General features: G+C 44.7%; 1 protein-coding gene across 4 annotated transcripts in view; it reads left to right on the top strand.

Annotated features, from left to right (window-relative positions):
• The window catches only part of LOC147891402 (uncharacterized), a 264,973-nt gene that overhangs the window by 146,281 nt on the left and 95,529 nt on the right, over positions 1-23,163 (top strand). For 3 of the 4 annotated variants that reach the window (XR_015542618.1, XM_087389723.1, XM_087389725.1), the window contains 3 exons: positions 2,753-2,815; positions 2,906-2,950; positions 19,102-19,164. Coding sequence is in view for 3 of the 4 variants with exons in the window: in XM_087389723.1 (XP_087245849.1) it covers positions 2,753-2,815; positions 2,906-2,950; positions 19,102-19,164 (171 nt within the window). In the remaining variant the exon portion in view is untranslated. The remainder of the gene's footprint in view (positions 1-2,752; positions 2,816-2,905; positions 2,951-19,101; positions 19,165-23,163) is intronic. The other variant, XM_087389724.1, reaches the window with a different exon arrangement.

Raw genomic sequence — 23,163 nt, 5'->3', positions numbered from 1 at the left:
ATTCTTCCTACAAGAGAAGGGGGTTTGAATATCATCGACCCGGATGTACAGTGCAGAGCCTTACTCTGCAAGGTCGTTGTGAGAGGACTTATGCCAGGGCAAGAGCCTTGGAAGGATTTCTTTATCAGATGCATAAAGTCTCGCACGCCCACTTCAGAAGAGGATTGGACACACAGACCAGATGGGTTTTTACCACAGCCCACCTCAGATCTCCTTCTTCCCCTGTTATGGTTGCTATCCTAAAAGCATGGGCCAGCTTCAGGAGTACTCTTCACAGGATTCCCCCGTCCACCCGTGAAGAGATTGAAAGGCAACCTATCATGTGGAACGACAGTATTTTGGATGAGCATGGCAGACCACTTGGAGCTTCTCTTTACATGCAGTGGCCCAGATGGGAGAGGGGCCCTGCATCTACTGTGGGAGCATGGGAATCCTTCAGGATGCTTCCTACAGACCGACAGGCCCAGGTGATTCATAATCTCAGAGGGAGTGCAGGGAGAGTCCAACAAATTGATGCAGCCTTGCCCTTGGATTGGGTGAACACAGATGACATGCATATTACTTGTTCCACTTGGATGGGGGCATTTTCCAGATTGGGCATTCCTTTGCTGGTGATTGCTTTACATAACACACACGAGGATGCCCTAGTGTTTGATGTTTTTTCGGGGGGCAAGTTGTCCTGATCCAGAGACGGTATTTTGTTGGAGGTACCGTTTCAGCCAGTCAGGATAGTGGGCTTCATGAAGCATGGCTCTCTTTCATAGTGGTACTTGGATCGTGACCCGCTACTCATTGCTCTGGGCTCATGCAGGCTGTGGCTCTATGGAGGTGTCCCAATTAAGTTTTTGCAGTGGGACCCTGGGGAATGGGAGTGGATAGATGAAGGGCATCCCCTTCTTTCATTACACGATCAGTAATGCCAGGAAATTCCAGCTCAGCTGTAGGGGTTGGAGGCCCACCAGAGCTCCTCATTGGGAGAATTTTCAGATTTCTGCAGACTTGCAGAAATTTTTTTGTCAGAGGCTCTGGAAATCCCACCGGAATAGAAAAATCACTCTCTTCTTTTGGCTTTCTATTCATGGTGGGATAGCAGTGAACCAATGGAGATCCAGGTTCGGGGCTGACTCCACTTGCCCTCGTTGCCCTTCTGCTTCGGAGACAATACAACACTGCCTTTGGGATTGCAGACAGGCGAGAATCATATGGAAGGGGATTGTTAAGACTTTTCAGCACTTTTGTTTGCCTCCCCTTCTATATGACATGGGGATCAGTGGCTTGGGTTACTCTTTCAGGGCCCCAGGTTTTCTTTGAGAGACATGGCTCCTCTTCAGGGCTGCTCATTCCTCCGTTGACTCTCCATGGGAGGTTTTAGCTAGCATTGCAACATGGCACATTTGGAGAGCCAGATGCATTGAGGCTATGGAGGATTCTCAAGTTCACCCTTCTCAGACCTTGGCCAGCACTTGAACAGATACAGTACACACTCTGATGGCCATATGGGCGACCATGCAGGGATCATCTCGAGCAGCCTCCTCCAGGAGAGTTACTTTTCTCAAGGATTGGAGAGACTCTCCCTTCCTTGCTGAGACTTCTACAGGGTTGAGTTGGCTTTTTCAGCCTCAGCCTTGGTTTCTTTCTACCTCATTCTTCTGAGGTGTTTTTTATTACATGCCTAGCATGTTGTATTTCCGCACAGAGCTTGCTCTAGCGAGTTTCTTTTCTACTTAATAGATGTCTCTTTTTCGAAAAAAAAATTCAGTGCACACATTGATTGTATTTGTGTGTGTGAGTGGAAGGGCATCACAGTCTAGTGAGCCTCGTCAAGCATTTTCTTACACACAACATATTGATGATCACACACTCCTTGTAGTCAAACAAAGACCTAACATCACCATCGAAACTGGCAATCAAAGCAAGAAGCAGATGAGCAGCAGAAAAAGACCCATGTTATGTTCAAGCAGTGTGAAAGTACTCATGTAAAACATGACAATCTAAAGTGTTGTCACCAATAACAACTTCTTGCAAACGATTGCCCTGGTCTAGTTCGGATCTGCGTTTGAAATGATTTTCAAGCTTTCTTTGATATAGTATCAGGCCTTTTTTGGGACTGCGTAAACAAACCTGATTCCATATTTTGTACCGGCTGTGAAGCTTTCAATGCTTTAACAATAATCCTCTTATTTATTGCTCAAAATACTTTTGTTTTAGCAGTGAATAGAGGCCCAAAGGTACAAAAGAGAGATGGGGGATTTGAGAGGAACATGAGCAAACTGAGAATCATAACCAGGTTTTATAGCGAGAAATTCAAAGCACGTTGTATGTCAATTGTTACAGAAATTATGCATATGAGAGGACCCCAAAGTGAGGGCTTATAATTTAAATGGAGATATGTCTGTATTGTATTCTGCAAAATCATTTGTAAGAAACTCCAAGCACAATGCACGGTATACATAATTAAGATACTGTAATCCATTATTGCAGAAATTTGAAGAGCCTGAGGTCAAGTTTGAGGAATTTGAGAGGTGATTTGAGAAAAACTTAATACATTGATTGAGAGCAAATTGAGAATCATGACCAACTTTTATAGAGATAAAATCAAACCACATTGTACGTCAATTGTTACAGAAATGATGCTTATGAGAGGACCCGAAAGTGAGGGCTAACACTTCAAATGGAGATATGTCTGTAATGTATTCTAAAAAATCATTATGCACAGTATAGATAATTAAGATACTTTAATCCATTATTGCAGAAATTGAGAGAGCTTGAGGTCAAGTTTGAGGAATTTGAGCACCAGATCAAGCAGCTAGGACAGGTGAGCAGTCATTTATTCCGTAGATGTTTACTTTAATCAAGTAGTAAGTCCTCATTGTGACTGCAATCAGTAAAGTAAATGTCTCTGCAGGAAAACACAAAGCTTCTAAAGGAGCTCAATGCAGCTTACTCTGAGGTAATCCATGTTAATATAGCAAACTGTACAGCAAGCGATAATATAATTACTGTATCTTTTTGAAATATTGAAACAAAGAGAAACCAGGACGACGCAGCTGTCTGCCACCCCTGCAATTCCATCTGCTCCCTAGCCTATCCATCACTGCCCTCCGCCTTACACCTCTCTTCCACCTCTCCAATTCCATACGTGACTGTACGTATGGCAGGCTGTACTGTCCCATACATCGTGCGTCCTTGTTGGAGATATCATAGTCAAAGAGTGTGTTGGTGTGAAGTGTTGGTGTGCAGTACTAGGTGAAGTTCTAGTCTGTGTGTGTGAGTCATTGGTGAGTGTCACGTGTCATCATGGGACTTAACCCATAATCACTAGGCGCTAGTGTGTGAGTGAGTAGCCTATATAAGGCTTGTACTTCACTTGTCTTGTCATACTTGATGAATGAATGAAAGCCTTTCTTCATGTCTTCATTTGAGCATTATTTCCTCACACCCTACATTATGCTCTAGCCGAGATAGCATGACCTCGAAAAGATCGGTGGGCATTTTCTCTTAGATGACCGACTTCTGTAATATTTAATGTGCGTAAATAAAATGGTCAAGAGAAGTAACTGCCAAGGTCCTAGGTGAGGGTGAAATGGCATTGACTAGGTGGTTCTGAGTGCTAAGGCCTAGGTGCACCTAAATGTGAAATAATGCCAAGGGGCAAATGGTTTAATGGTGCCCCAAGAGAGGGGTAAATGGTGTACCAAGTAAAAAGGGCTAAAATGATGACATGTGGCAAAGGGAACCATCTAGGGAGTTGTGGGTCTTGTGGATAGGCATGAGCAAAAGAAATTACGTATCCGACGAAATGCGATCCATGAGAGCAAGGCTGGGAGGAAAAACGATATGCCATCGCCCGTGATTGACTTGGACTAGGAAAGAGATAGAAATAGGTTCGTTTCATTTTGGTATCAGAGCCTGTGGTAGAAATCAAGAGCTGGAGCGGCCTGATTTAGGGAGAATACGGTTGCCCGTGACGACGAAGAAACAGAGCATGATGATAGCGTGGTGGCTGAGTTCGTTGTGAGGGAGGCCTTCAACGAGCGTTCACTAGATAGCGAACGATAGGCGTAGAATGCGAGTGACGAAGGGGAAAGTCAACGGAGCAGGTTGGCGACGTGCTGCGTAGTTGTGGCTATCGAGCTGGAGAACGAGGGGGAAAATAGCAGAGCAGGCTGACGGTGTTCTCCGAGTGAACGAGTTGGTGGTCCGACAATTTACTCGTAGTGCTCGATGTGGCAGCCATGGCGATGCAAACAACACAAAAATTTGGGCTTGGCAGAGCCAAAACCGCGTAAAAGCAAAAGGCACACGTAGAAAGGTTTCTGGGAAGCGTGACACCGGCCAGCCAATTTCAGACCCCGAACAGTGACGAGCGGAACCTTGTCCCGATTCCTTTTAAAATCTACGTGGAGATTCCAGGGAGCCGTTCTTTTCTCTTTATATAAATTTTGAGTTGCAGTCGACTCGTTTTGTACAGCAGAGGCTGTCGTTTAATTTTCCTGTATATAAAAAGGGGAATCTATTTTTAAAAAAAAAAACTATTTTCCCTTTTGAAACTATGGAGGCAGAAGGACAAGATTCCAGGGTGAATCCTAGTGAGTCTAGAGCACGGTCTACACAACAAATGTCACATCACACAACACCTACTCTGGTGGGTAGGATTTCGGTATTAGAAGATGCTTTACAGCAAATTATGAACTAGCAGCTTCAAGTGAATGCTGGTCAGAATGAGATTAGGGAGATGGTGCAAGCCTTGTCGGCTAGACCATCTAGAATTGATAAGGGCAAAGCTCCAGCAGAGCCAGAGCCCAGTATACATTCATCAGAGCGTGCGAGGGTCAAGGTGCCCAATATTGCTAACTATAGACCGGAGAAGTACGCTGGTCGGATGACCGAGCGCAGTTCTGATGTGATCGAGGTTTGGTTACACAAGTGGGAAGAAGCCTTCGCCATTTGTGAAATCAGATTTGATCTAAAGAAAATCCGTGAGGCCACTCACCTGTTTATTGAGGCAGCGGATAGATGGTGGATAAAGCAACAGAAAGATCAAGTTGCCCCTACCACCTGGGAAGAGAAACACTTTCTTCCACCTGACGAAGAGTCCCGAGCTTGGGATGCTTATAGAAACCTTCGTCAGAGGAATTTGTCGGTGGCAGAGTACACTGACAAGTTCAGGGAATGTGTCATGAAAATAACAAACCCTCTCCCTATGTCGGTTCAGTTAAAAGATTATATCTATGGACTGAACGACAAGATTAAAATGGAAGTTCGGGCCAAATATGTGACTACATTAGATGAATCTATTGCAGTAGCCCTGAACTATGAGGATGCCAGAGGCAGATCTAGTGGATTTGTGCAGGCAGGGACTCAGTATGAGTACCCGAGAAAAGGGGATTTCAGAGGAAATGGACTTCAAAGACAAGTGCGAGGTGAAAAGGATTTACCTCGAGGACCATTGATTGATTTCAGCCATGGAAATTCGGAAGACTCCGAAAGAGTTTCTGTGTATGTGTATAGCATCGGTAGAGTCGATTGACGATGCATCGACTAGCACTGAGGCTACCCAAGATGGGGAAATGGCCGAGTTGGCTAAAGAGATATTAGAGAAGTTCTCTGAATGTTTTAGGAATGAACTACCTTATGGGTTACCTCCAGAGCGGAAAGTTCAGCATAAGATTGAACTGATCCCGGGGGTAGAACCTGTAAATAGACCTCCCTATAGAATGAGTTTTACTGAAGAGGCGGAGGTGCGTAGACAACTGGAAGAATACCTCAAGTTGGGGCAGATTCAACCAAGTTTCTCACCTTTTGCTTCGCCAGTGATATTAAAGAAGAAAAAGGATGATACGTTTCGCCTCTGTATAGATTACAGAGCATTGAATAATATCACTGGTAAGCACAGGTATCCGATGGCTTGGATTGATGATTTGCGAGATGCATTACATGGAGCCATGATTTTCAGCAAGATAGATCTTAAGTGTGGCTACCATCAGATCCGGATTAGAGCCGAGGATGTGCATAAAACCGCTTTTAGAAGCAGGTTTGGTCATTATGAGTTTTTGGTAATGCCCTTCGGACTTACCAATGCTCCAGCGACATTTGTCATGCTTATGAACGATTTACTAGGTCCGTATATCGAAAGTTTGTAGTACATTTTATTGACGATATCCTGATATTCAGTAAAAGTATTACTGAGCATCGTGAACACTTAAGAGTAGTGTTCAGTACTTTGAGGAAAGCCAATCTTCATGTAAATAAAAAGGAAACTATACTGTGTATGGTTAGGCTTGAATATTTAGGGTTCATAATTACTCCACAGGGGGTAGAAATGGATCCGAAGAAAGTGGCTGCGATACTAACTTGGCCAATCCCTCAGAGTCTGACCACGTTGCGATCATTCTTGGGATTTGTCCAATTTTATAGAAGACATATCAAAGGATATTCCGAAATAGTATCGCCATTGACTGATTTAACCTCAGATAAAGTACCTTTTATTTGGAGATAGAATCAACAAGAAAGTTTTAACACCATAAAACAAGCTGTGATCACAGGACCGGTGTTAAAAATAGTTGATCCCCAGAAACCGTCGATCTTGGAAACCGATGCAAGTGGCATTGCGGTAGGAGCAGTTCTCCTTCAAGAGGAAAGGCCAGTAGCCTTTGAAAGCAAGAAGCTTTCTCTCTCTCAAAGGAATTGGCCAACTCACGAATTAGAGTTGTATGCAGTTATCCATGCTTTGAAAACATGGAGGCATTATTTGTATGGTTCAGAGTTTTATGTGGATGTGGATCATGATACTCTGAAACATTTTAGTAAACAGCCTGATTGGAGGGGCCGCCAAGCTAGGTGGGCAGAGCTCATGTAGGAGTTTAATTTAACGATTCGGTACCGAAGAGGAAAAGATAATAAGGTTGCTGATGCGTTGTCTCGCATTATGCACAACCTGAGTTTCACGGTATTAGAGAGTGCTCTAATGACCGAGATCAGAGAAACTCAAAAGGTGGACGAGTTTGTCCAGAGCTTATGGCCTAAGGCTCATGTGTTAAAACCCGGGGAAAATGAAAAGGATGACCTGGCATCCAGAAAAGGCCAAACTTATGCAAGATATACCATAAGGGATGGTATGCTAGAAAGAAATGGCAAGGTCGTAGTATCTAGTCAAAATGATCTCAGGCAGAGAGTCATTCGACAGTGCCATGATAGCCCATGTGCGGGACATCCAGGAGTCGAGAAGACATATGATCTCGTGAAGCGAGATTTCTTTTGGCTAAAGATGAAAAAGCATATTCATGAATATGTGACACGGTGTTTCTCGTGTCAGGTAAGTAAGGCCGAGCGGGTGAAGCCACCCGGACTTTTATAGCCCTTGGAGATACCACTAAGTAAGTGGGAGAGCATTTCCATGGACTCTATTGTAGGGCTGCCTACGACACAAGGAGGGTATGATTCTATCCTTGTGGTGGTTGATCGTCTAACCAAGATGGCTCACTTCATTCCGACTAGGGAGTCTGTTAGTGCCCTGCAAGTGGCGGATTTATTTATTAGACATATATTTCGTTTGCATGGATTGCCTAGATCCATAGTGTCAGACAGAGATGTCAGATTTACGGGTCATTTTTGGACAGCGGTATTTGAGATACTAAGGACTGAGTTGGGAATGAGTAGTGGGGATCATCCTGAGACGGATGGTCAGACGGAGAGAGTCAACTAGACTTTAGAGGATATGCTGAGGGCATATGTGTCATTGAGGCAACATGCATGGGACAAGTGGTTGCCATTGTTGGAGTTTGCCTACAATGATAGAAAACATTCCTCTACAGGGTTCAGTCCGTTTGAGCTAAACTATGGTTATAGACCAGCAAATTCAACTATAGTTGGAGTACCTCAGAAAGTGCCTAGTGCCGCGAACTTTGTGGTTCAGATGCGGGAGATGCTAGCACTTGCCAGAGCTAATATCCGCGAGGCTATGGATAGAGCCAAGGTGTATGCGGATGAAAACCGATCTATAAGAGTATTTAAGGAAGGAGAAAAAGTTTTTCTCAGAGTTCCTTTGCACTCGAAGTCGTTGACTTCAGGAGAGTGTGCTAAGTTATTACCTCGATACTGTGGGCCGTGGTTAATTCTAAAAAGAATAGGCAAGGTAGCCTATAAATTAGAATTACCACCGGGGTGTAAGGTGCACCCAGTGTTTCATGTTTCTCGTTTAAAGAAATTTTTGCATACTGGTGACTCACTAATCGAAGGTGTTGTTTTGTTTCAGGAGATAGAGGATAATGCAAGACGCAAACCAACAAGAATCCTGGACCAAGGAAAATGCAAGTGTGCAATCGGAAGATCCCCACGATGTTGGTTGCATGGCATGGTCTACCTCTATCGGAAGCTACCTGGGAATCCGTATACCAGTTACGGAGAGTGTTCCCAGATTTCATCGTCGAGGACGCTGATGCTTGAAGAGGGAAGGAATGTTATGCTCTAGCTGAGATGGCATGACCTCGGAAAGATCGGTGGGCATTTTCTCTTAGATGACCGACTTCTGTAATATTTAATGTGCGTAAATAAAATGGTCAAGAGAAGCAACTGCCAAGGTCCTAGGTGAGGGTGAAATGTTATTGACTAGGTGGTTCTGAGTGCTAAGGCCTAGGTGCACCTAAATGTGAAATAATGCCAAGGGGCAAATGGTTTAATGGTGTCCCAAGAGAGGGGTAAATGGTGTACCAAGTAAAAAGGACTAAAATGATGACATGTGGCAAAGGGAACCATCTAGGGAGTTGTGGGTCTTGTGGATAGGCATGAGCAAAAGAAATTACGTATCTGACGAAATGCAATCCATGAGAGCAAGGATGGGAGGAAAAACGATATGCCATCGCCCGTGATTGACTTGGACTAGGAAAGAGAAAGAAATAGGTTTGTTTCACCCTAACTCTCTCTCTCTCTATCTCCCTTCACCATGTTACTAACATGGTATCAGAGCAGGTCAGTTGTGCCATGTCAGCATCTTCTCCAACAAACCTTAAACCCTAACTCTGCTCAGTCGCCTCTCCTATATGCAGCCTCCTCATTCTCGCCTCAATTCTGCCTCCTTCCTTCAGCTGTTTGCTTCTGTTTTTGCCTCCATAACGAGCCGCCTTCATTCTCTACTGCCTTCATTTGGATTGTCCAAGAGCTATCCCCGAGTATTCTAGGTGCTCTAGACAGCCTGTTAGCTGGCTAATCGGCACAGTCTTCAAGGCTCGTGTCACGTGTGGAGCTCTCCATCGCCGAACTCAAGGTCTCTGTGCTGCTGCTGCATATCCGCCTTCAACAGAGTCATTTTTGAGCTGTTTTGAGGCTTCTAGCACTTCTATATTAGCCATTTTTCACTATGGTGACCTGCTGGAGTATTTCGGTGTGCTTTGGACAGCCACATTATACATTTCGAGGCCTGGATTTGCATTTGGAATACCTCCACACCTGCTGCAGCACGCCAAACAGTGCTATCATCATTTCGGAACTGTCTTGCTGAGCCGCCTTGTATATTTCGGATCTGCTGCAACACTTTGGAGTGCCTTGCTGAGCCGACTTTACACATTTCGAGGCATATCTTTGCTGCTCTCAGATTCAGGTTCATATTTGGGGCATCTCTAGGCATTTATATATGTTCTTTTGCACACAAGGAGATTGTTGGTCCTTCATCTTAGCTTGCTGCCCGCCTTCACGAAGTCCTCTTCAATCATGACTTCCTTGTCTTCAAGTTCTATCCTTGTGGAGAAGTTTAAGGGGGAAGGTTTTCCCACGTGGCAAACCAAGATGCAATTGTTGCTTATGCGTGAAGTTGTTTGGGATGTTGTAGAGGATGACCAAGTTGAGTTACTTGATCAACAACATCAAAAGATTTGGAAGCAGTAGAATGCTAAGGCTATTGCCCTCATTGGTCTTTGCTTAGCTGACTCACTCATCCATCATGATAATTTCAAGTCAACAACAGCTAAGCAGATTTGGAGTCGCCTTGAGACCTTCTTTGGTAATAAAATCAAAAACTCTAAAGTCTTTTTGAAGCTTAAATTTTATGATCTGAAAATGGAAGAGAGTGATGGATCATCTAGCCCGATTTCAATCTCTTGTTCAACAACTCTCAAGTTTGAAAAGTGTCCCTGATGATGAAGGTAAGATGGCAGTCCTTATGAAGAGTATTCATGGCATTTCTCGCTTTGAGCACACTCTTGATATCCTTCGTCTTGCCACTACCATGTTTGATGATATGGTGGCTGTCCTCATTGAGAAGGATCGTCGCAATAAGGAAGCTACTATTGCCTCTCCTATTGATCATGCATTTGCTTCCACAAGCAAATGGAAGACCAACAAGAACATTATTTGCAGGTTTGGCAAGAGAAAAGGACACATTGAAGCCCCAGGAACAAGAGAAGCATCATGCCAATCTTCTGGCTGAAGACGAAGCTGAATGTGAAAGCCTCCGAAGGAGATACATGCAGCTACAACAGAGGTTCATGGCCTCTCTCTTGATGACGAGGATCCATTTGACTAGGGTTGGGATTTCTAGGCCCCTATGCTATGTGTGTTTGTGTTGAGTCAAATAAAGGTTCTCAGCCTTGAGTTGCCCCTCTAAATTTATGTATTTGGAGTCAATAAGAGGTCCTCTGCCATGGGTTGTCCCCCAAAAATGAATGTATTGTCTCTTACTTTGGTTGATGGTATTGACCACCCAGTTCAGAGTAGGGGGGAATGATGAGTGATGGTTTTCCCTTGCCCGTCGCAAGCTGATTGAGAAGTCACTATCACACGGGAGGTGTTGGGTAGTTGGACTTGCTCTTTACAGTATTGTGGTGGAGGGGGGATTAGTCTACTCTTTGCGTGTTGGGTCTCACACTCTTTGCTTTAAAAGGGGGTGTTGGAGATATCATAGTCAAAGAGTGTGTCGGTGTGAAGTGTTGGTATGTAGTACTAGGTGATCTAAGTACTAGTCTATGTGTGTGAGTCATGTGTGAGTGCCACATGTTATCATGGGACTTATCCCATATGCACTAGGTGCTAGTGTGTGAGTGAGTAGCCTATATAAGGCTTGTACACTTCACTTGTCTTGTCATACTTGATGAATGAATGAAAACCTTTCTTCGTGTCTTCATTTGAGCATTATTTCCTCACACCCTAACTCTCTCTCTCTATCTCCCTTCACCATGTTTCTAACAGTCCCCCTCCACACAGCCTTGCAGTGCAGCATTGTCTTGCCCTCCACCACCTCCATACAAGCACGTACACCATTTTGTACAACCTGTACGTCATGTGTCCCCTCTCCGATCTCCCATCATACGGGCCTGTACAGCCCCCTTTCCCTTCCTTTCCAGCCTACCCTCCTTTATCCCACCTCTTGTTAGCCCTTTAACCTTCCCTGGAATTTCCCACAAGTTTAACAGCAGCTTTCCATGCCCCAAAAGCAGAGTGCTCAAGGCAAGTATACACCATGCGTAGCATGTGAGAAGACTAGAGAGGTCAATCCCTATTCAACAAAAAATATATGGAGAAGATCCAAGGTTGAGGCTGAAAATGCCACCTCAAACTTGTAGTGCATAACACCATAATCAGAAATGCTCTGCAGAGCAGAAGTGATATGATCACCGAAACCCTCCTAGAAAGCAATGCAAAATGAAGGCGCCAAGCCGTCTGAACCTAGGCACTTAACCTCGTGAAGGGAAAGTAAAGCAGTCCTAAATTCCAAGTTGGTGAAAGGTACATCAAGAGAGATCCTCATATCTTGTTTCACCAACTATTAGAAGCTCAAATGGGCAATATCTCTATCAGTCATCGTGTCTGGACTTTGTAGTGAGAAGGGAGGCATAAAAATCTGAAGCAATATTAATCATAGTATCTGGTTTGATTTGCAAGACCCCATCAAAGTCAATCAACTTAGAAACACTTTCTCTGGCATGTCTAGGACCAAGAGTACAGAAAAAAGTGTTAGTGACTCTTCCCCCCATCTAAACCCGTAAAGACTAAAGCTCAACTCTACTCTCCATGAGAGTCTCCTAGTGAGCCCTTGTTGTAGCAAGGCACTCAAGGACCCAGGCATCTGAAGGCCTTTTTGGGTCAAAGTAAACTCCTAATCATAGCAATGAAGCATCCACGGTTGAGGTTGGAAGTGCCAACTCAACCCAGTACGTGATCAGAGAAAAAAGGAGACGCCTCCATTTTAGTAGCCTAGCAATGCCTTTCCAAATGATGTGTGGCTGCCTGTAGTCCCAAAGACAATGTTGGATGGTCTCCACAATAGAAAGGCAGCGAGCACAAGTTGAATCTGCACTGGGCCACTGCAATCTCTCCATGCATAGACAACCAAAAGAAAAGAGCGATCTTTCCGCTTTAGAGGAAATTCTGGAGTCGCTTCCAAAATATTTCTGCAAATCTGCAAAAATTTGAAAAGTTTCCTGATGAGGGCCTCCAACCTCTCAAGCTTAACTAATATTTATTGGCATTGCTCACCATGTATTGAAAGAAGGGGAGGCTTTTCTCTCAATGTTCTGCATCAATGCATTCCCATTCTTCAGGATCCCATTGCAAACACTTGATTGGGTTTTACCAAGATTCTATATTAATATATAAGTATAGCTTTGATAAAAACACACTTGTTTCTCTCTTCCCCTCTTTCTTTCTTTCTCTCTTCCTATATTCCTCTCTTTTCTTTCTTCCTCTATCTCTTTCTCTTTCACTGTCTTTTCTCTTCTTTTTTTCTTCCTCTTTTTCTCTTGCTCTTCCTCTGTTTCTCTCTTTCCCTTCTTTCTCTCTTTCTCTCTTAACTTTTTCTCTCTTTCTCTCTTAGTCACTTTTCCCTCCTTTCTCTCTTCCTCTTCCTCTCTCTTCCTTTATTTCCTCCTCTTCCCTTCCATTCATCTCTGTTTCCCTCTTTCTCTCTTTCTCTTTTCTTCTCTCTTTCTCTTTTCTTCTCTCTTTCTCTTCCTTTCTTTCTCTCTTTCTTTAACTCATCTCCAAGCATTTCTGACTGTATAACGAAAGAAGGGGATGCTCTTTTCTTGGTGCCCCTAATCAATCCATTTCCACTCCCCTGGGTCCCACTGTAGGAACCTAATAGGGGAACCACCGTATAAGCAGAGTCTCCAAGACCCCAGCGCAAGGAGAAGAGGGTTGGATCAAGATACCACCGTGAGTCCAAGCCCCACTCCTTGAAACCTGCAATCCTAGCAGGCCGAAAGGCAACCTCCAAAAGAATATCATGAGAAGATTTGGTAAGTCTGCCTCTGAACATCAAAGACTAGGGTATTCTCATGTGCAATCCGCTCTATCCACTCTGCCGAAATGGATGCCTCTATCTGCTGTATCCTACCTACACTCCCTCTGAGGTGGCCAACTGCTAAGAGTCTCTGAGCCATGATGTATTCCTGCATTTGAGCTTGCTCTTGCGGTTTTCATTCATACCTAATGAAGTAATTTTCTTGAAAAAGAAAAGCATGGTAGAGAAAGTATTTCTCACCTTGTTGACTTCAGCGGTTTTTTGAACACAAGTCCTGATGCCATTTTACACATTGCTACAGATTTTTATGCCTCCCTCTTATTAGCAGATCCTGACACACCAGCTAGAGATGATGCCAGACATAGAATGTGCCAACATATTTCTATATTGGTGGAACCTTACACGAAAGCTATTCTTGATGTTCCCATTACTAATCAAGTATTCAGGATTGCACTTTTGGCCCTACTCTTCCCTTGGTACCATGGCTTCACAATGGAGGATGACTCACTACATACCTCTCTTCCGGGTGCTGTTCCGCTTCCTAGGGCTCTTGAAGGAGCATCGATCCATTCTACAATCTATCGAAGGATGTTTTGATATGGTGCTGGAGTCTCCTCCTCCCTCGGAAGCCACAAGGGTCGCTGATGATGGGGTCCCCAGGCTCAAAGTGATTGTGGACACCCTTGAGACGCTTCCTTTGGAGATCCTTATGGAGACCGTGGATGGAGGCAAATTATGTCAGAGAGTTGAGGTCTCTAGGCTTCCAGACCTATGCCTCGGATGCAGACAAATGGGACACTTAGCTCGTGACTGCCTGAGATATTTCAGCAGAGCAGCAGATCTCCCCGGTCCTAGAGAGTGTTCGGTGCAAGCTTTTGTATTGGAGCTCGGCCAAACTCTCTTTTGCAGGAAGGGCCTTGATGGCTAACCAAGTCCTCCTTGCTACCGCCTAGTACATAGACTCGTGCTAGTGTTTTCACAGGGGATGCATGGGACAGTTGAGGCGCTTGGTGCGCAATTTCCTGTGGGTAGGATCAGATGGCACACGTAACACCCGAGCCAGGGTAGCCTGGCAGACAGTGATCCTGCCCTAGGCCCAAGGAGGATTGGGCATCGTGATCCGGAGAGGTAGAGCAAAGCCCTGTTGGGCAAGTTGGTAGTGAGGGGCCTCACTCCAGGTACAGAGCCCTCGAAGCTTCTTCTGTAGCGCGGTCTCCTTCGGATTACCCCCCGCACGGGTGGTCAGTGGCAGCAGTCACATAGATGGCTCTTCTCAGAGGCCCCCCTTATAGGGAAGGGCTCTCCCTTGATGCGGAGTCTCTTCAGAGTTTGGCAGCGATTGGCAGGGGGTCTTATCCAAGCTAGTCCTCAGTTTTCAGAGGAGTTTGCACGACAGCCTTTGATCTGGCACTCGGAGGTCCGGGATCAGGATGGTCGCATGCTGGGACAGAGGTTACACATTGGTTTGGCACAGTGGGACAGCGACCCAGCTCGATCTTTCAAGACGTGGGTGAGATTCCCGCGGCTGATGCAGAGGCACGATTAGAGACCCTCTCACATCTTCAGGGCGCATGCCCGAGAATGGCAGAGATCGAGGCAACTATCTCGGAGTCTTGGTGGGAGGGCCTTCAGAGTTTCACACGAGCACAGTGGCTAGGCCAGTTCTTAGAGATAGGGGTACCTCTTCGGATTTAGCTATACCCCCTCCCTCCCATTCTCAGCCGCGAGCCCGGTTCTACAGTGTGGGTCCAGGTGGACTCTTGTGTTCTCTTGTAGATGGAGATTTGGAGATGGATGGAGCCTTGGATTAATTAGGGTGGTAGAGGGTCAGAGTAGAGGACCATCTGGGTAAGGAGTGGTCGATCCACCCCTCTCGCATCTCAGATTTGGATGCAGCTCGCTCGTGCTTATGGTTATGGGAGGGTCCTCCCCTCAGTGAGGTACAATGGCACCCAGGCGAGTGGTCTGGCCGTCCAAAGTAGGCCACTCATAGAGAGTGGAGGAGGTACCCTTCTTCTCTTATACTACATGCATAGGACACCGCTTGTAGTTGGAGGCGGTAGCTTGGACTCTGTCAAGCGAGGGGCATTGGGCAACGCAGGAGGTACCTCGAGAGGTGAGATCCAGGTTCTGTACACGCCTCTGGTCCAGTCTCCGACCACGAAAGATCTCCTACTTTTTTTGGATGATAGCGCATGGACGTCTTCCTATTGGCCCTTGGTTGGAGGAGATGCTGGTGCATGGTAGCTGCCATAGATGCACGATTGGGGCTTTGGAGACGATCCCCCATTGCCTTTGGAGCTACCCAGCAACACAGAGGATATGGGGAGGAGCGCTTCGGATCGTGGCGAGGCTTCAAGGCACGCACAGGGACTTCACATGGGGCATGGCTGCTTGGTTGTCAGAGGGTGGCCATGCCTTTCCCATTGACGTGGTCTCTCCAGCATACAGGATTAAGGGTTTGTGCATTCACAGCATTGAGTTTCATGAGGCGACCCCTCCCACTAGTCATTGACCTCTTCCTTCGGTGGAGGACAGCTATGAGAGACAGTAGCCAGCATCACAGCATGGAACATCTGGGTTGCTCACTGCAGTTGGGTTATGGGCCAACACCATGTTCCACCGTCGGCCACCTTGCTACTAGCGATCTGGCATGACATCATCTTCACGCTTCGCCCCATTTGAAAGCAAGGCTTTTCAGGTTCTCGAGCTACCATTGCATGGCTACCATTGCATGGCGGGAACGTTTCTGCAAGGCTCCGCCTGCAGGTGTTTTCTATGACATCACCCCAAGAGGGATCAGATGGTTGTATAGTCCACCACCCTAGTTGTTAGCCCCTATTACAGAGAATCTCTAGGCAGCGAGCTGGGATCTCTGGCAGCAGGAGTTGTCTTTCTGATAGCCAACATTTATTATTGATTGATTTTCACGGTTGGCACCTTTATGGTATTTGCCAACTTGTATGATCACTTTTTACAAGCATTAATAGAAGTTCTTTTCTCTGGAAAAAAAAAGAAAAAATAAATAAAGACTTGTCAGTTCATAATTCATCAGTTGCCAAATACATCAATGATCAAGTGTTGAAGAGTCATGAGGCTCATAACTTTAAAAGACAAAGCCAAGGAAAAACTTCCATGTTCCAACTTTCCTTTCAAGCATCAAGCTGAAAACTCTAAAAGCCTAGCAAACAAGGTGGCGATACCACTATCACCTTGCTTGGAACCTTCGCCTTCATCACTCACCATCTACTACTGTTGCTCCTGCTGCTCTTCTACTATTTGCTGTGCAAGGCTAAGGGGGTAGGTACTAAGTACTTCCAATAAAAGAACTTGCTAAAACAAATTTAGTAAAATTTGGGTTAGTTCCTATTTGGGTCAAACAAATTTAGTAAGATCTTTGTTAGTTCCTATTTGGGTCAAACATTCCTAACAACATCATTAACCTAAGACCTAACTCTAGTCCCCACTAACCCAGTCAACTTGACCCACTACTCACAAACCCCCCACTTTCCCAACCCACCTCCCAAAAATCCACTCATCCCTAAGACCCTTTGCAGGGCCAAAAGGTGGCGATACCACTCTGGCCCTGCTTGGAACCTTCGCCTTCATCACTCACCATCTACTACTGTTGCTCCTGCTACTCTTCTATTGTTTGCTGTGCAAGGCTAAGGGGGTAGGTACTAAGTACTTCCAATAAAAGAACTTGCTAAAACAAATTTATTAAGATTCGGGTTAGTTCCTATTTGGGTCAAACATTCCTATTTGGGTCAAACAAATTTAGTAAGATCTGGGTTAGTTCCTATTTGGGTCAAACATTCCTAACAACATCATTAACCTAAGACCTAACCCTAGTCCCCACTAACTCGGTCAACTTGACCGACTACTCACAAACCTCCCACTTCCCCAATCCACCTCCCAAAAATCCACTCATCCCTAAGACCCTTTGCAGGGCCAAAAAGAAATGAGACTACAAAAGAGGAATGAGGCTACAAAAGTCAAGGCTCTGCTGGCTTCAGTGTGCTAGCTCTAGAGTCTCAATGGTCGACTTCTTCCTCTTCCTCTCCCTCATCATCATCATCATCATCAAAAGCTCAAACCCCCCCCCCAAAAAAAAAGGCCCTGGTCACGTATGGAATTCCATTTGATATGTCTTTTTTTCAGACGTTTGCAAATGTTTGGTATCCATACCATAAACTATAATCGCTACTACAAAGCAAAGTATGAAGATCTACGCAACATTATGGCCACCATTGAGGAGAAGGAGGATACCCACTCCAAAGCCTTTGTAGATCCATCCAAGTCTATGTGACGCGATGTACTAGTCATGGAACTTATGTCATTTTGGTCCAACCAGCTTTAATTTGGACATGACACTTTTGCCTATGTTTTATTTTCAGCCATTTAGGTTCAACTTTTCACCCATTGGTGTTCTTATGATGATATCTTGTTATTTTGTTTTTCTAAGTTTTAAGGCCAAGAGCCATTTTTACTTTGTTATGTAAAGTCTTAGGGGCCCACATCATGGATTGAACAATTTCAATCCCCAACTAGCATCGGTTTTATATTCATTGGGACAATGACTGATAGTGGCGGAGGAAACTGTTATAGGACCGGAACAGTCAAGCAATCGCATGTCAGTCCTTGACATGTCAATAGTGACCAAGTGCACACTGAAGCAGTCAAGCGGTCACATGTCAAGTCCTTGACATGTCAATAGTGACCAAGTGTACAATCGGAGCAGTCAAGCAGTGACATGTCAAGTCTTGGATATGTCAACAGTAACCAAAGTAACCAAAGTGACTGGAGCATCACATGTTGACCACATGTCAACAGATGTCAACCATTGTCACATGTCAACTAAATGTTCACAGTGACCAAATGTCCACCTGAGCAATTAGATGTCCATCTGAGCAGTTAGCAGTTAGGAGTCAGATGTCCACATTGGTCACATGCAGATTGGAGTGGTGGTGCATGTGAAGAAGTTATATCAAGGGCATCATTTCATGCGGTCCAACTTGTCCCAAAGGGTGATGCCTGAAATGCACCCCAAAAATGCTTCATGTCAGTGCTAGATCCTAGGTCCCAAACCCATCCCATAGCCATGCTATACACCTCCACATTCTTCCCAAAAATTCCCAGGAGGGATAATTTGGAGGGTCTTCATTCAAGTCATTATTTCAAGGTCCATTAATGCGCATTATTGTATATGGGACTAAGTCCCCATAATCCACATATAGTGCTCAAGGCCTCTCAAATTACTATCTATTACATGCCACGCAAGGGGTTGGTACATCTTCCAACAAAGGCACCTAGAGGCATGATATTCCATTTACTGTTGGCGTTTTGGGCATCACATGGCATTATTCATCAGTCTAGTATCTCTATCTTTCCTTATTTCAAGAATTTAGAATTTGTGAAAACTTGTTTTCTTACCAATTATGTTGTGTACTGTTTTGTGCTGATATTGCTACTAGTGTAAACCCAAACTAGGTTGCTATGACCCTTGCTAGTTAAGAAGTGCATAGCCAAGGTACTACAATTTTGCTTGGGGTCGAACTTGGTTGTTTTGTTAGTTCACTTTCTGGTTTCTTAAAAGAGATGTTTTATTGAACCAAGGTTTTGATTTTAAAAGGTGCATCTTTTTATGTAAAAGAGGTGTCTTAAATTTGCAACAACATAAGAAATAACACTTGTATGGTCCAACTCTTGATTAGACTCACAAGTCAAAGACAGAAAGAACCAAACCCAATCACCTAACATTTTGCCTTGAAGGACTTTGAGAGGATCCTTGGTTTCAAGAGCCGTGATTAAGAAGTGTTTGTTTTAGTGTCAAACATTACTATCCTTTTTGAAAATGTGTGACTCTTCAGGTTTCTGGCTTGAAATCTGAAAAGAGACGCTTTATAACATCAATGGATCGGCATGATGAGCAGGTTAGAATAGAATATATATTTTTTCTGAAAGAATTAATGAGAGTGTTTTTAAATCAATACGATGGTCAAAGTTGAAGTAGAGTAATTTGTTCAATGGTTATGGCTGCTTGATGTGCTTATAAGGCCATATCATATACAGGATCACATAACATATTTCTCCATCATGTTGATGCACTTCTTCCCACTCTTTGTTAGACTGCTTCCGTATTCCCATTATATTTCTATTTATCGCTAATTTTTAGTTCACATGCCACCCTCATATTCCACTATTGCAGCAACACCCAGCCCCTATGCTCTGACCTACAAGCAAAGGATTGGATCAGACCCTCAGGAACACATTTATTATGTGGAACATGAAGTTAGAGAGTTGAGGTGCTTGTTGCAGCTCTTAGCAGAAGGTGAATGAGATGGAGAGCCAAGGCAACCAGGAAATTATTGCAGAAATTACGGAGAAATGCAACACGTCTCCACCAAAACCAATATTTGTTTCCAAGGTCAAGGAAATTATCAACACTCAGGTTAGCTCGGCCAAGGAAGAGATGATCACTGTTGTCAACTGTGAACTCAACAAAGCAGACCTCTACATAGAAGTAAAAGAGCAGCATGCCAAAATACATAATAAGAAAATACTACGCATCAGAGGGCTGCACAAGGATTCCCTCATAATCCACTACTGCAGCAATGCCCAGCCCCCATGCTCTGAGCTACAAGCAAAGGATCGGATCAGACCCTTAAGGACATGCTTATTATCTTGAACATGAAGTTAAAGAGCTCAGGCTGCTTGTTGCAGCTCTTAGCAGAAAGGGGAATGAGATGGAAAGCAAAGGCAAGCAAGAGATTATTGCAGAAGTTATGGGTAAATGCAACACATCTCCACCTGCACCAATACTTGTTTCCAAGTTCAAGAAAATGATCAACACTCAGGTTAGCTCGGCCAAGGAACAGATGATCATTGTTGCCAACAATAAACTCAACAAAGCAAACCTCTACACAGAAGTAAAAGAGCAGCAGGCCAGAATGCATAATAAGAAAATACTACACATCGGCTGCCCAAGGAATGCCTTCATGACGAAGAGGGGAACACAGAAGATGTGACAATTGCATGCCTCAAGAAAGAAATACCACAAATGGAGTGGGATGAAAATTCTCTCTCAAAATGGAATAGAGGTACATGTGTTTTGTAATTAGATGGTGGGAAGAACTAAGATTCTCCAATAGTGGCAGTGACGGTGGAATTCATTCCTTGGAGAGGGCAGCCTAGGACGCCTTTCTCTTTCAGTACAGTGGCAGGGACACTTGGTTTGATGATGCCTTTCATGTTATGCCACAGTCACTCCTGTACTCTTGGTCGAACAGGAGAATACACATGCCCATCCATGCACGTATTGACAGATTTTATGTAGACGATTGGGCGCTTGACAAAGGCGGATCTGTATGCATTTCTACTGGGGTTACCACCTGAGATCATTTTCCAGTGGTGTTGCAGATTCTTGAGCCTCATCGGAGAGGACGCTCTACCAGTGTCAGGATTCCAGATGCTTTTTATGCAGAGGAAAGCCTCACGGGGGATATTTTACAGATTTGGGTTACTCACATACAGGGTGGAGTTGCCCGCCCATCTCAGGTAGCTGCAGCCTTATCCGGAATTAGTGACTATTATCATACAGTCACTGATTCTAGGAGACGTGAGATTGGTATACGCTAGTAGTTAGCATCCCTTCAGAGGGAAGAGTAGAAGAGGCCCACAGATGCTTGGATTTAGGAGCGCCTTGCTACAGCAAGGGCTCATATACAGATATTGTTGGCAGAGTATGCCTTTCATGCACGGGAATCCTTTTGGATTCAGATGGGTGGCAGGGTCAACAAACACTTTTTCTCTACTCATGGGCCCAGACATATTAGAGATAGTGTCTCGCAGCTTCTTGACTCAGAGGGGGTGTTACAATCGGATCCTGATGCCGTCATGCGTGTAGCTTCAGATTTTTTTGCATCCTTTTTTACTGCAGATCTAGGCCCAAACATAGTAAAGATAGTGTCTCGTAGCTTGTAAACTCAGACAGGGTGTTACAGTCAAATCCTGATGCCGTCATGCGTGTAACTTCAGATTTTTTTGCATGCCTTTTTACTGCAGATCCGGGCACACAGGCCATAGATGATGCCAAAGAGGTTATTTGGTAGTGTATCCTTGTATTGGTGAAGGATGAGAAGTATGTTTCTCTTGATGCATCTTTCACCAATGCAGAATTCAAGACTGCATTACTTGCCCTTCACAAGGGCAAGTGTCCAGGTTCGGATGGACTTACCCCTTCTTTTTTTATTACTTTTTGGGAGTAGATTGGTGATCACATTACATCGGTCAGATGCTTGACTCACTTACAGATGGTCTCATTCATCTCATCCCAAAGGGGGGTAATAGGAATTTAGTGTCACAATGGAGACCCATTACTCTCTTGGGCACTTTTTACAATATTCTAGCGAAAGCCATCAGTCTGCGGCTACAGGTTTTTCTTCTAGATTTGATTCATGACACACAGATAGGGTTTGTGCATGGCAGAAGTATCTTGAATAATATTTTCTCATTTTGGGAGGCCTCAGAATGGGCCATGCAGAGCTGCAAGAGGTTGGTCATTCTACTCTTGGACTTCGAGAAAGCTTACGACAGAGTAGACTGGGATTTTTTCGAGGGTACTCTATCTCGCTTTGGTTTTTCAGATGCATGGATTAGAGGAGTATCCTTTCTCTACAGATCAGCCCATAGCCAGATGCTTATTGGGGGGGTAAGAGGGGACAAATTTCAGATCGGTAGATCAGTCCGCCAGGGATGTCCTCTTGTCTCTTTTCTTTTTCTGTTTGTGGCGGAAGCTATGAGTATCTATCTTAGATCTCAAGCTGATATTTATGGGCTGAGGCTTCCTCTCCACCAGGAAGAAGAGCTCCTGGATAGTGAGTTGGCAGATGACACGGCTGTTTTCTTGGATGCCTCCCCCAGGACACTCACTTCCTTCCGGACAGCCTTGGATTTATTTTGCACGGCTGCAAGTGCGCACATTAATTGGCATAAATCCAATGGTTTTTGGATTTGGGATGATGACACCCCGGATCGGGGTAATAATATTGGTTTCACTTGGGTACAGAGGGGTGTCTCCCTCAGATATTTGGGCTGCTAGGTTGGGGTGGGCATCTCTCCTTCACAACAGTTTACTCTGGTGTTGGAGAGCATCAGAAGAAAGCTCTTTTTCTGGAGCTCAGCCAAACTTGACTGGCATCGAGAGTGGTCGTGGTTAACCAGGTTCTTCTAGCCACAGCATGGTTTGTATGCTCTTGTTGGTGCCACTCTAGGGATTGTATCACTCAGCTCGAGAGGCCCGTATGAAACTTTTTATGGAGTGGTCTAGATGGCACAACTGATGTTACAGCCAGGGTGGCTTGGGAGACCTTCATTCTTCCTACAAGAGAAGGGGGTTTGAATATCATCGACCCGGATCTATAGTGCAGAGCCTTACTCTGCAAGGTCGTTGTTAGAGGACTTATGCCAGGGCAAGAGCCTTGGAAGGATTATTTTATCAGATGCATACAGTCTCCCACGCCCACTTTAGGAGATGATTGGATACACAGTACCAGATGGGTTTTCACCATAGCCCACATCAGATCTCCTTCTTCCCCTGTTATGGTTGCTATCCTGAAAGCATGGGCCAGCTTCAGGAGTACTCTTCACAGGATTCCCCTGTCCACCTGTGAAGAGATTGAAAGGCAACCTATCATGTGGAACGACAGTATTTTGGATGAGCATGGTAGACCACTTGGAGCTTCTCTTTACATGTAGTGGCCCAGATGGGAGAGGGACCCTACATCTACTGTGGGAGCATGGAAAGCCTTCAGGAGGCTTCCTGTAGACCGACAGGCCCGGGTGGATAATAATCTCAGAGAGAATGTAGGGAGAGTTCAACATATTGACGTAGCCTTGCCCTTGGATTGAGTGGACACAGATGACATGCCTAT

The sequence above is a fragment of the Dipteris shenzhenensis genome, chromosome 18 (assembly GCF_047967505.1).
Source record: "Dipteris shenzhenensis isolate YYH24624 ecotype China chromosome 18, Dip_SZ_1.0, whole genome shotgun sequence".
Classification (NCBI taxonomy): Eukaryota; Viridiplantae; Streptophyta; class Polypodiopsida; order Gleicheniales; family Dipteridaceae; genus Dipteris; species Dipteris shenzhenensis.
Note: the sequence above shows the minus strand (reverse complement) of the source record. Positions and strands in the feature narration are given on the sequence as shown.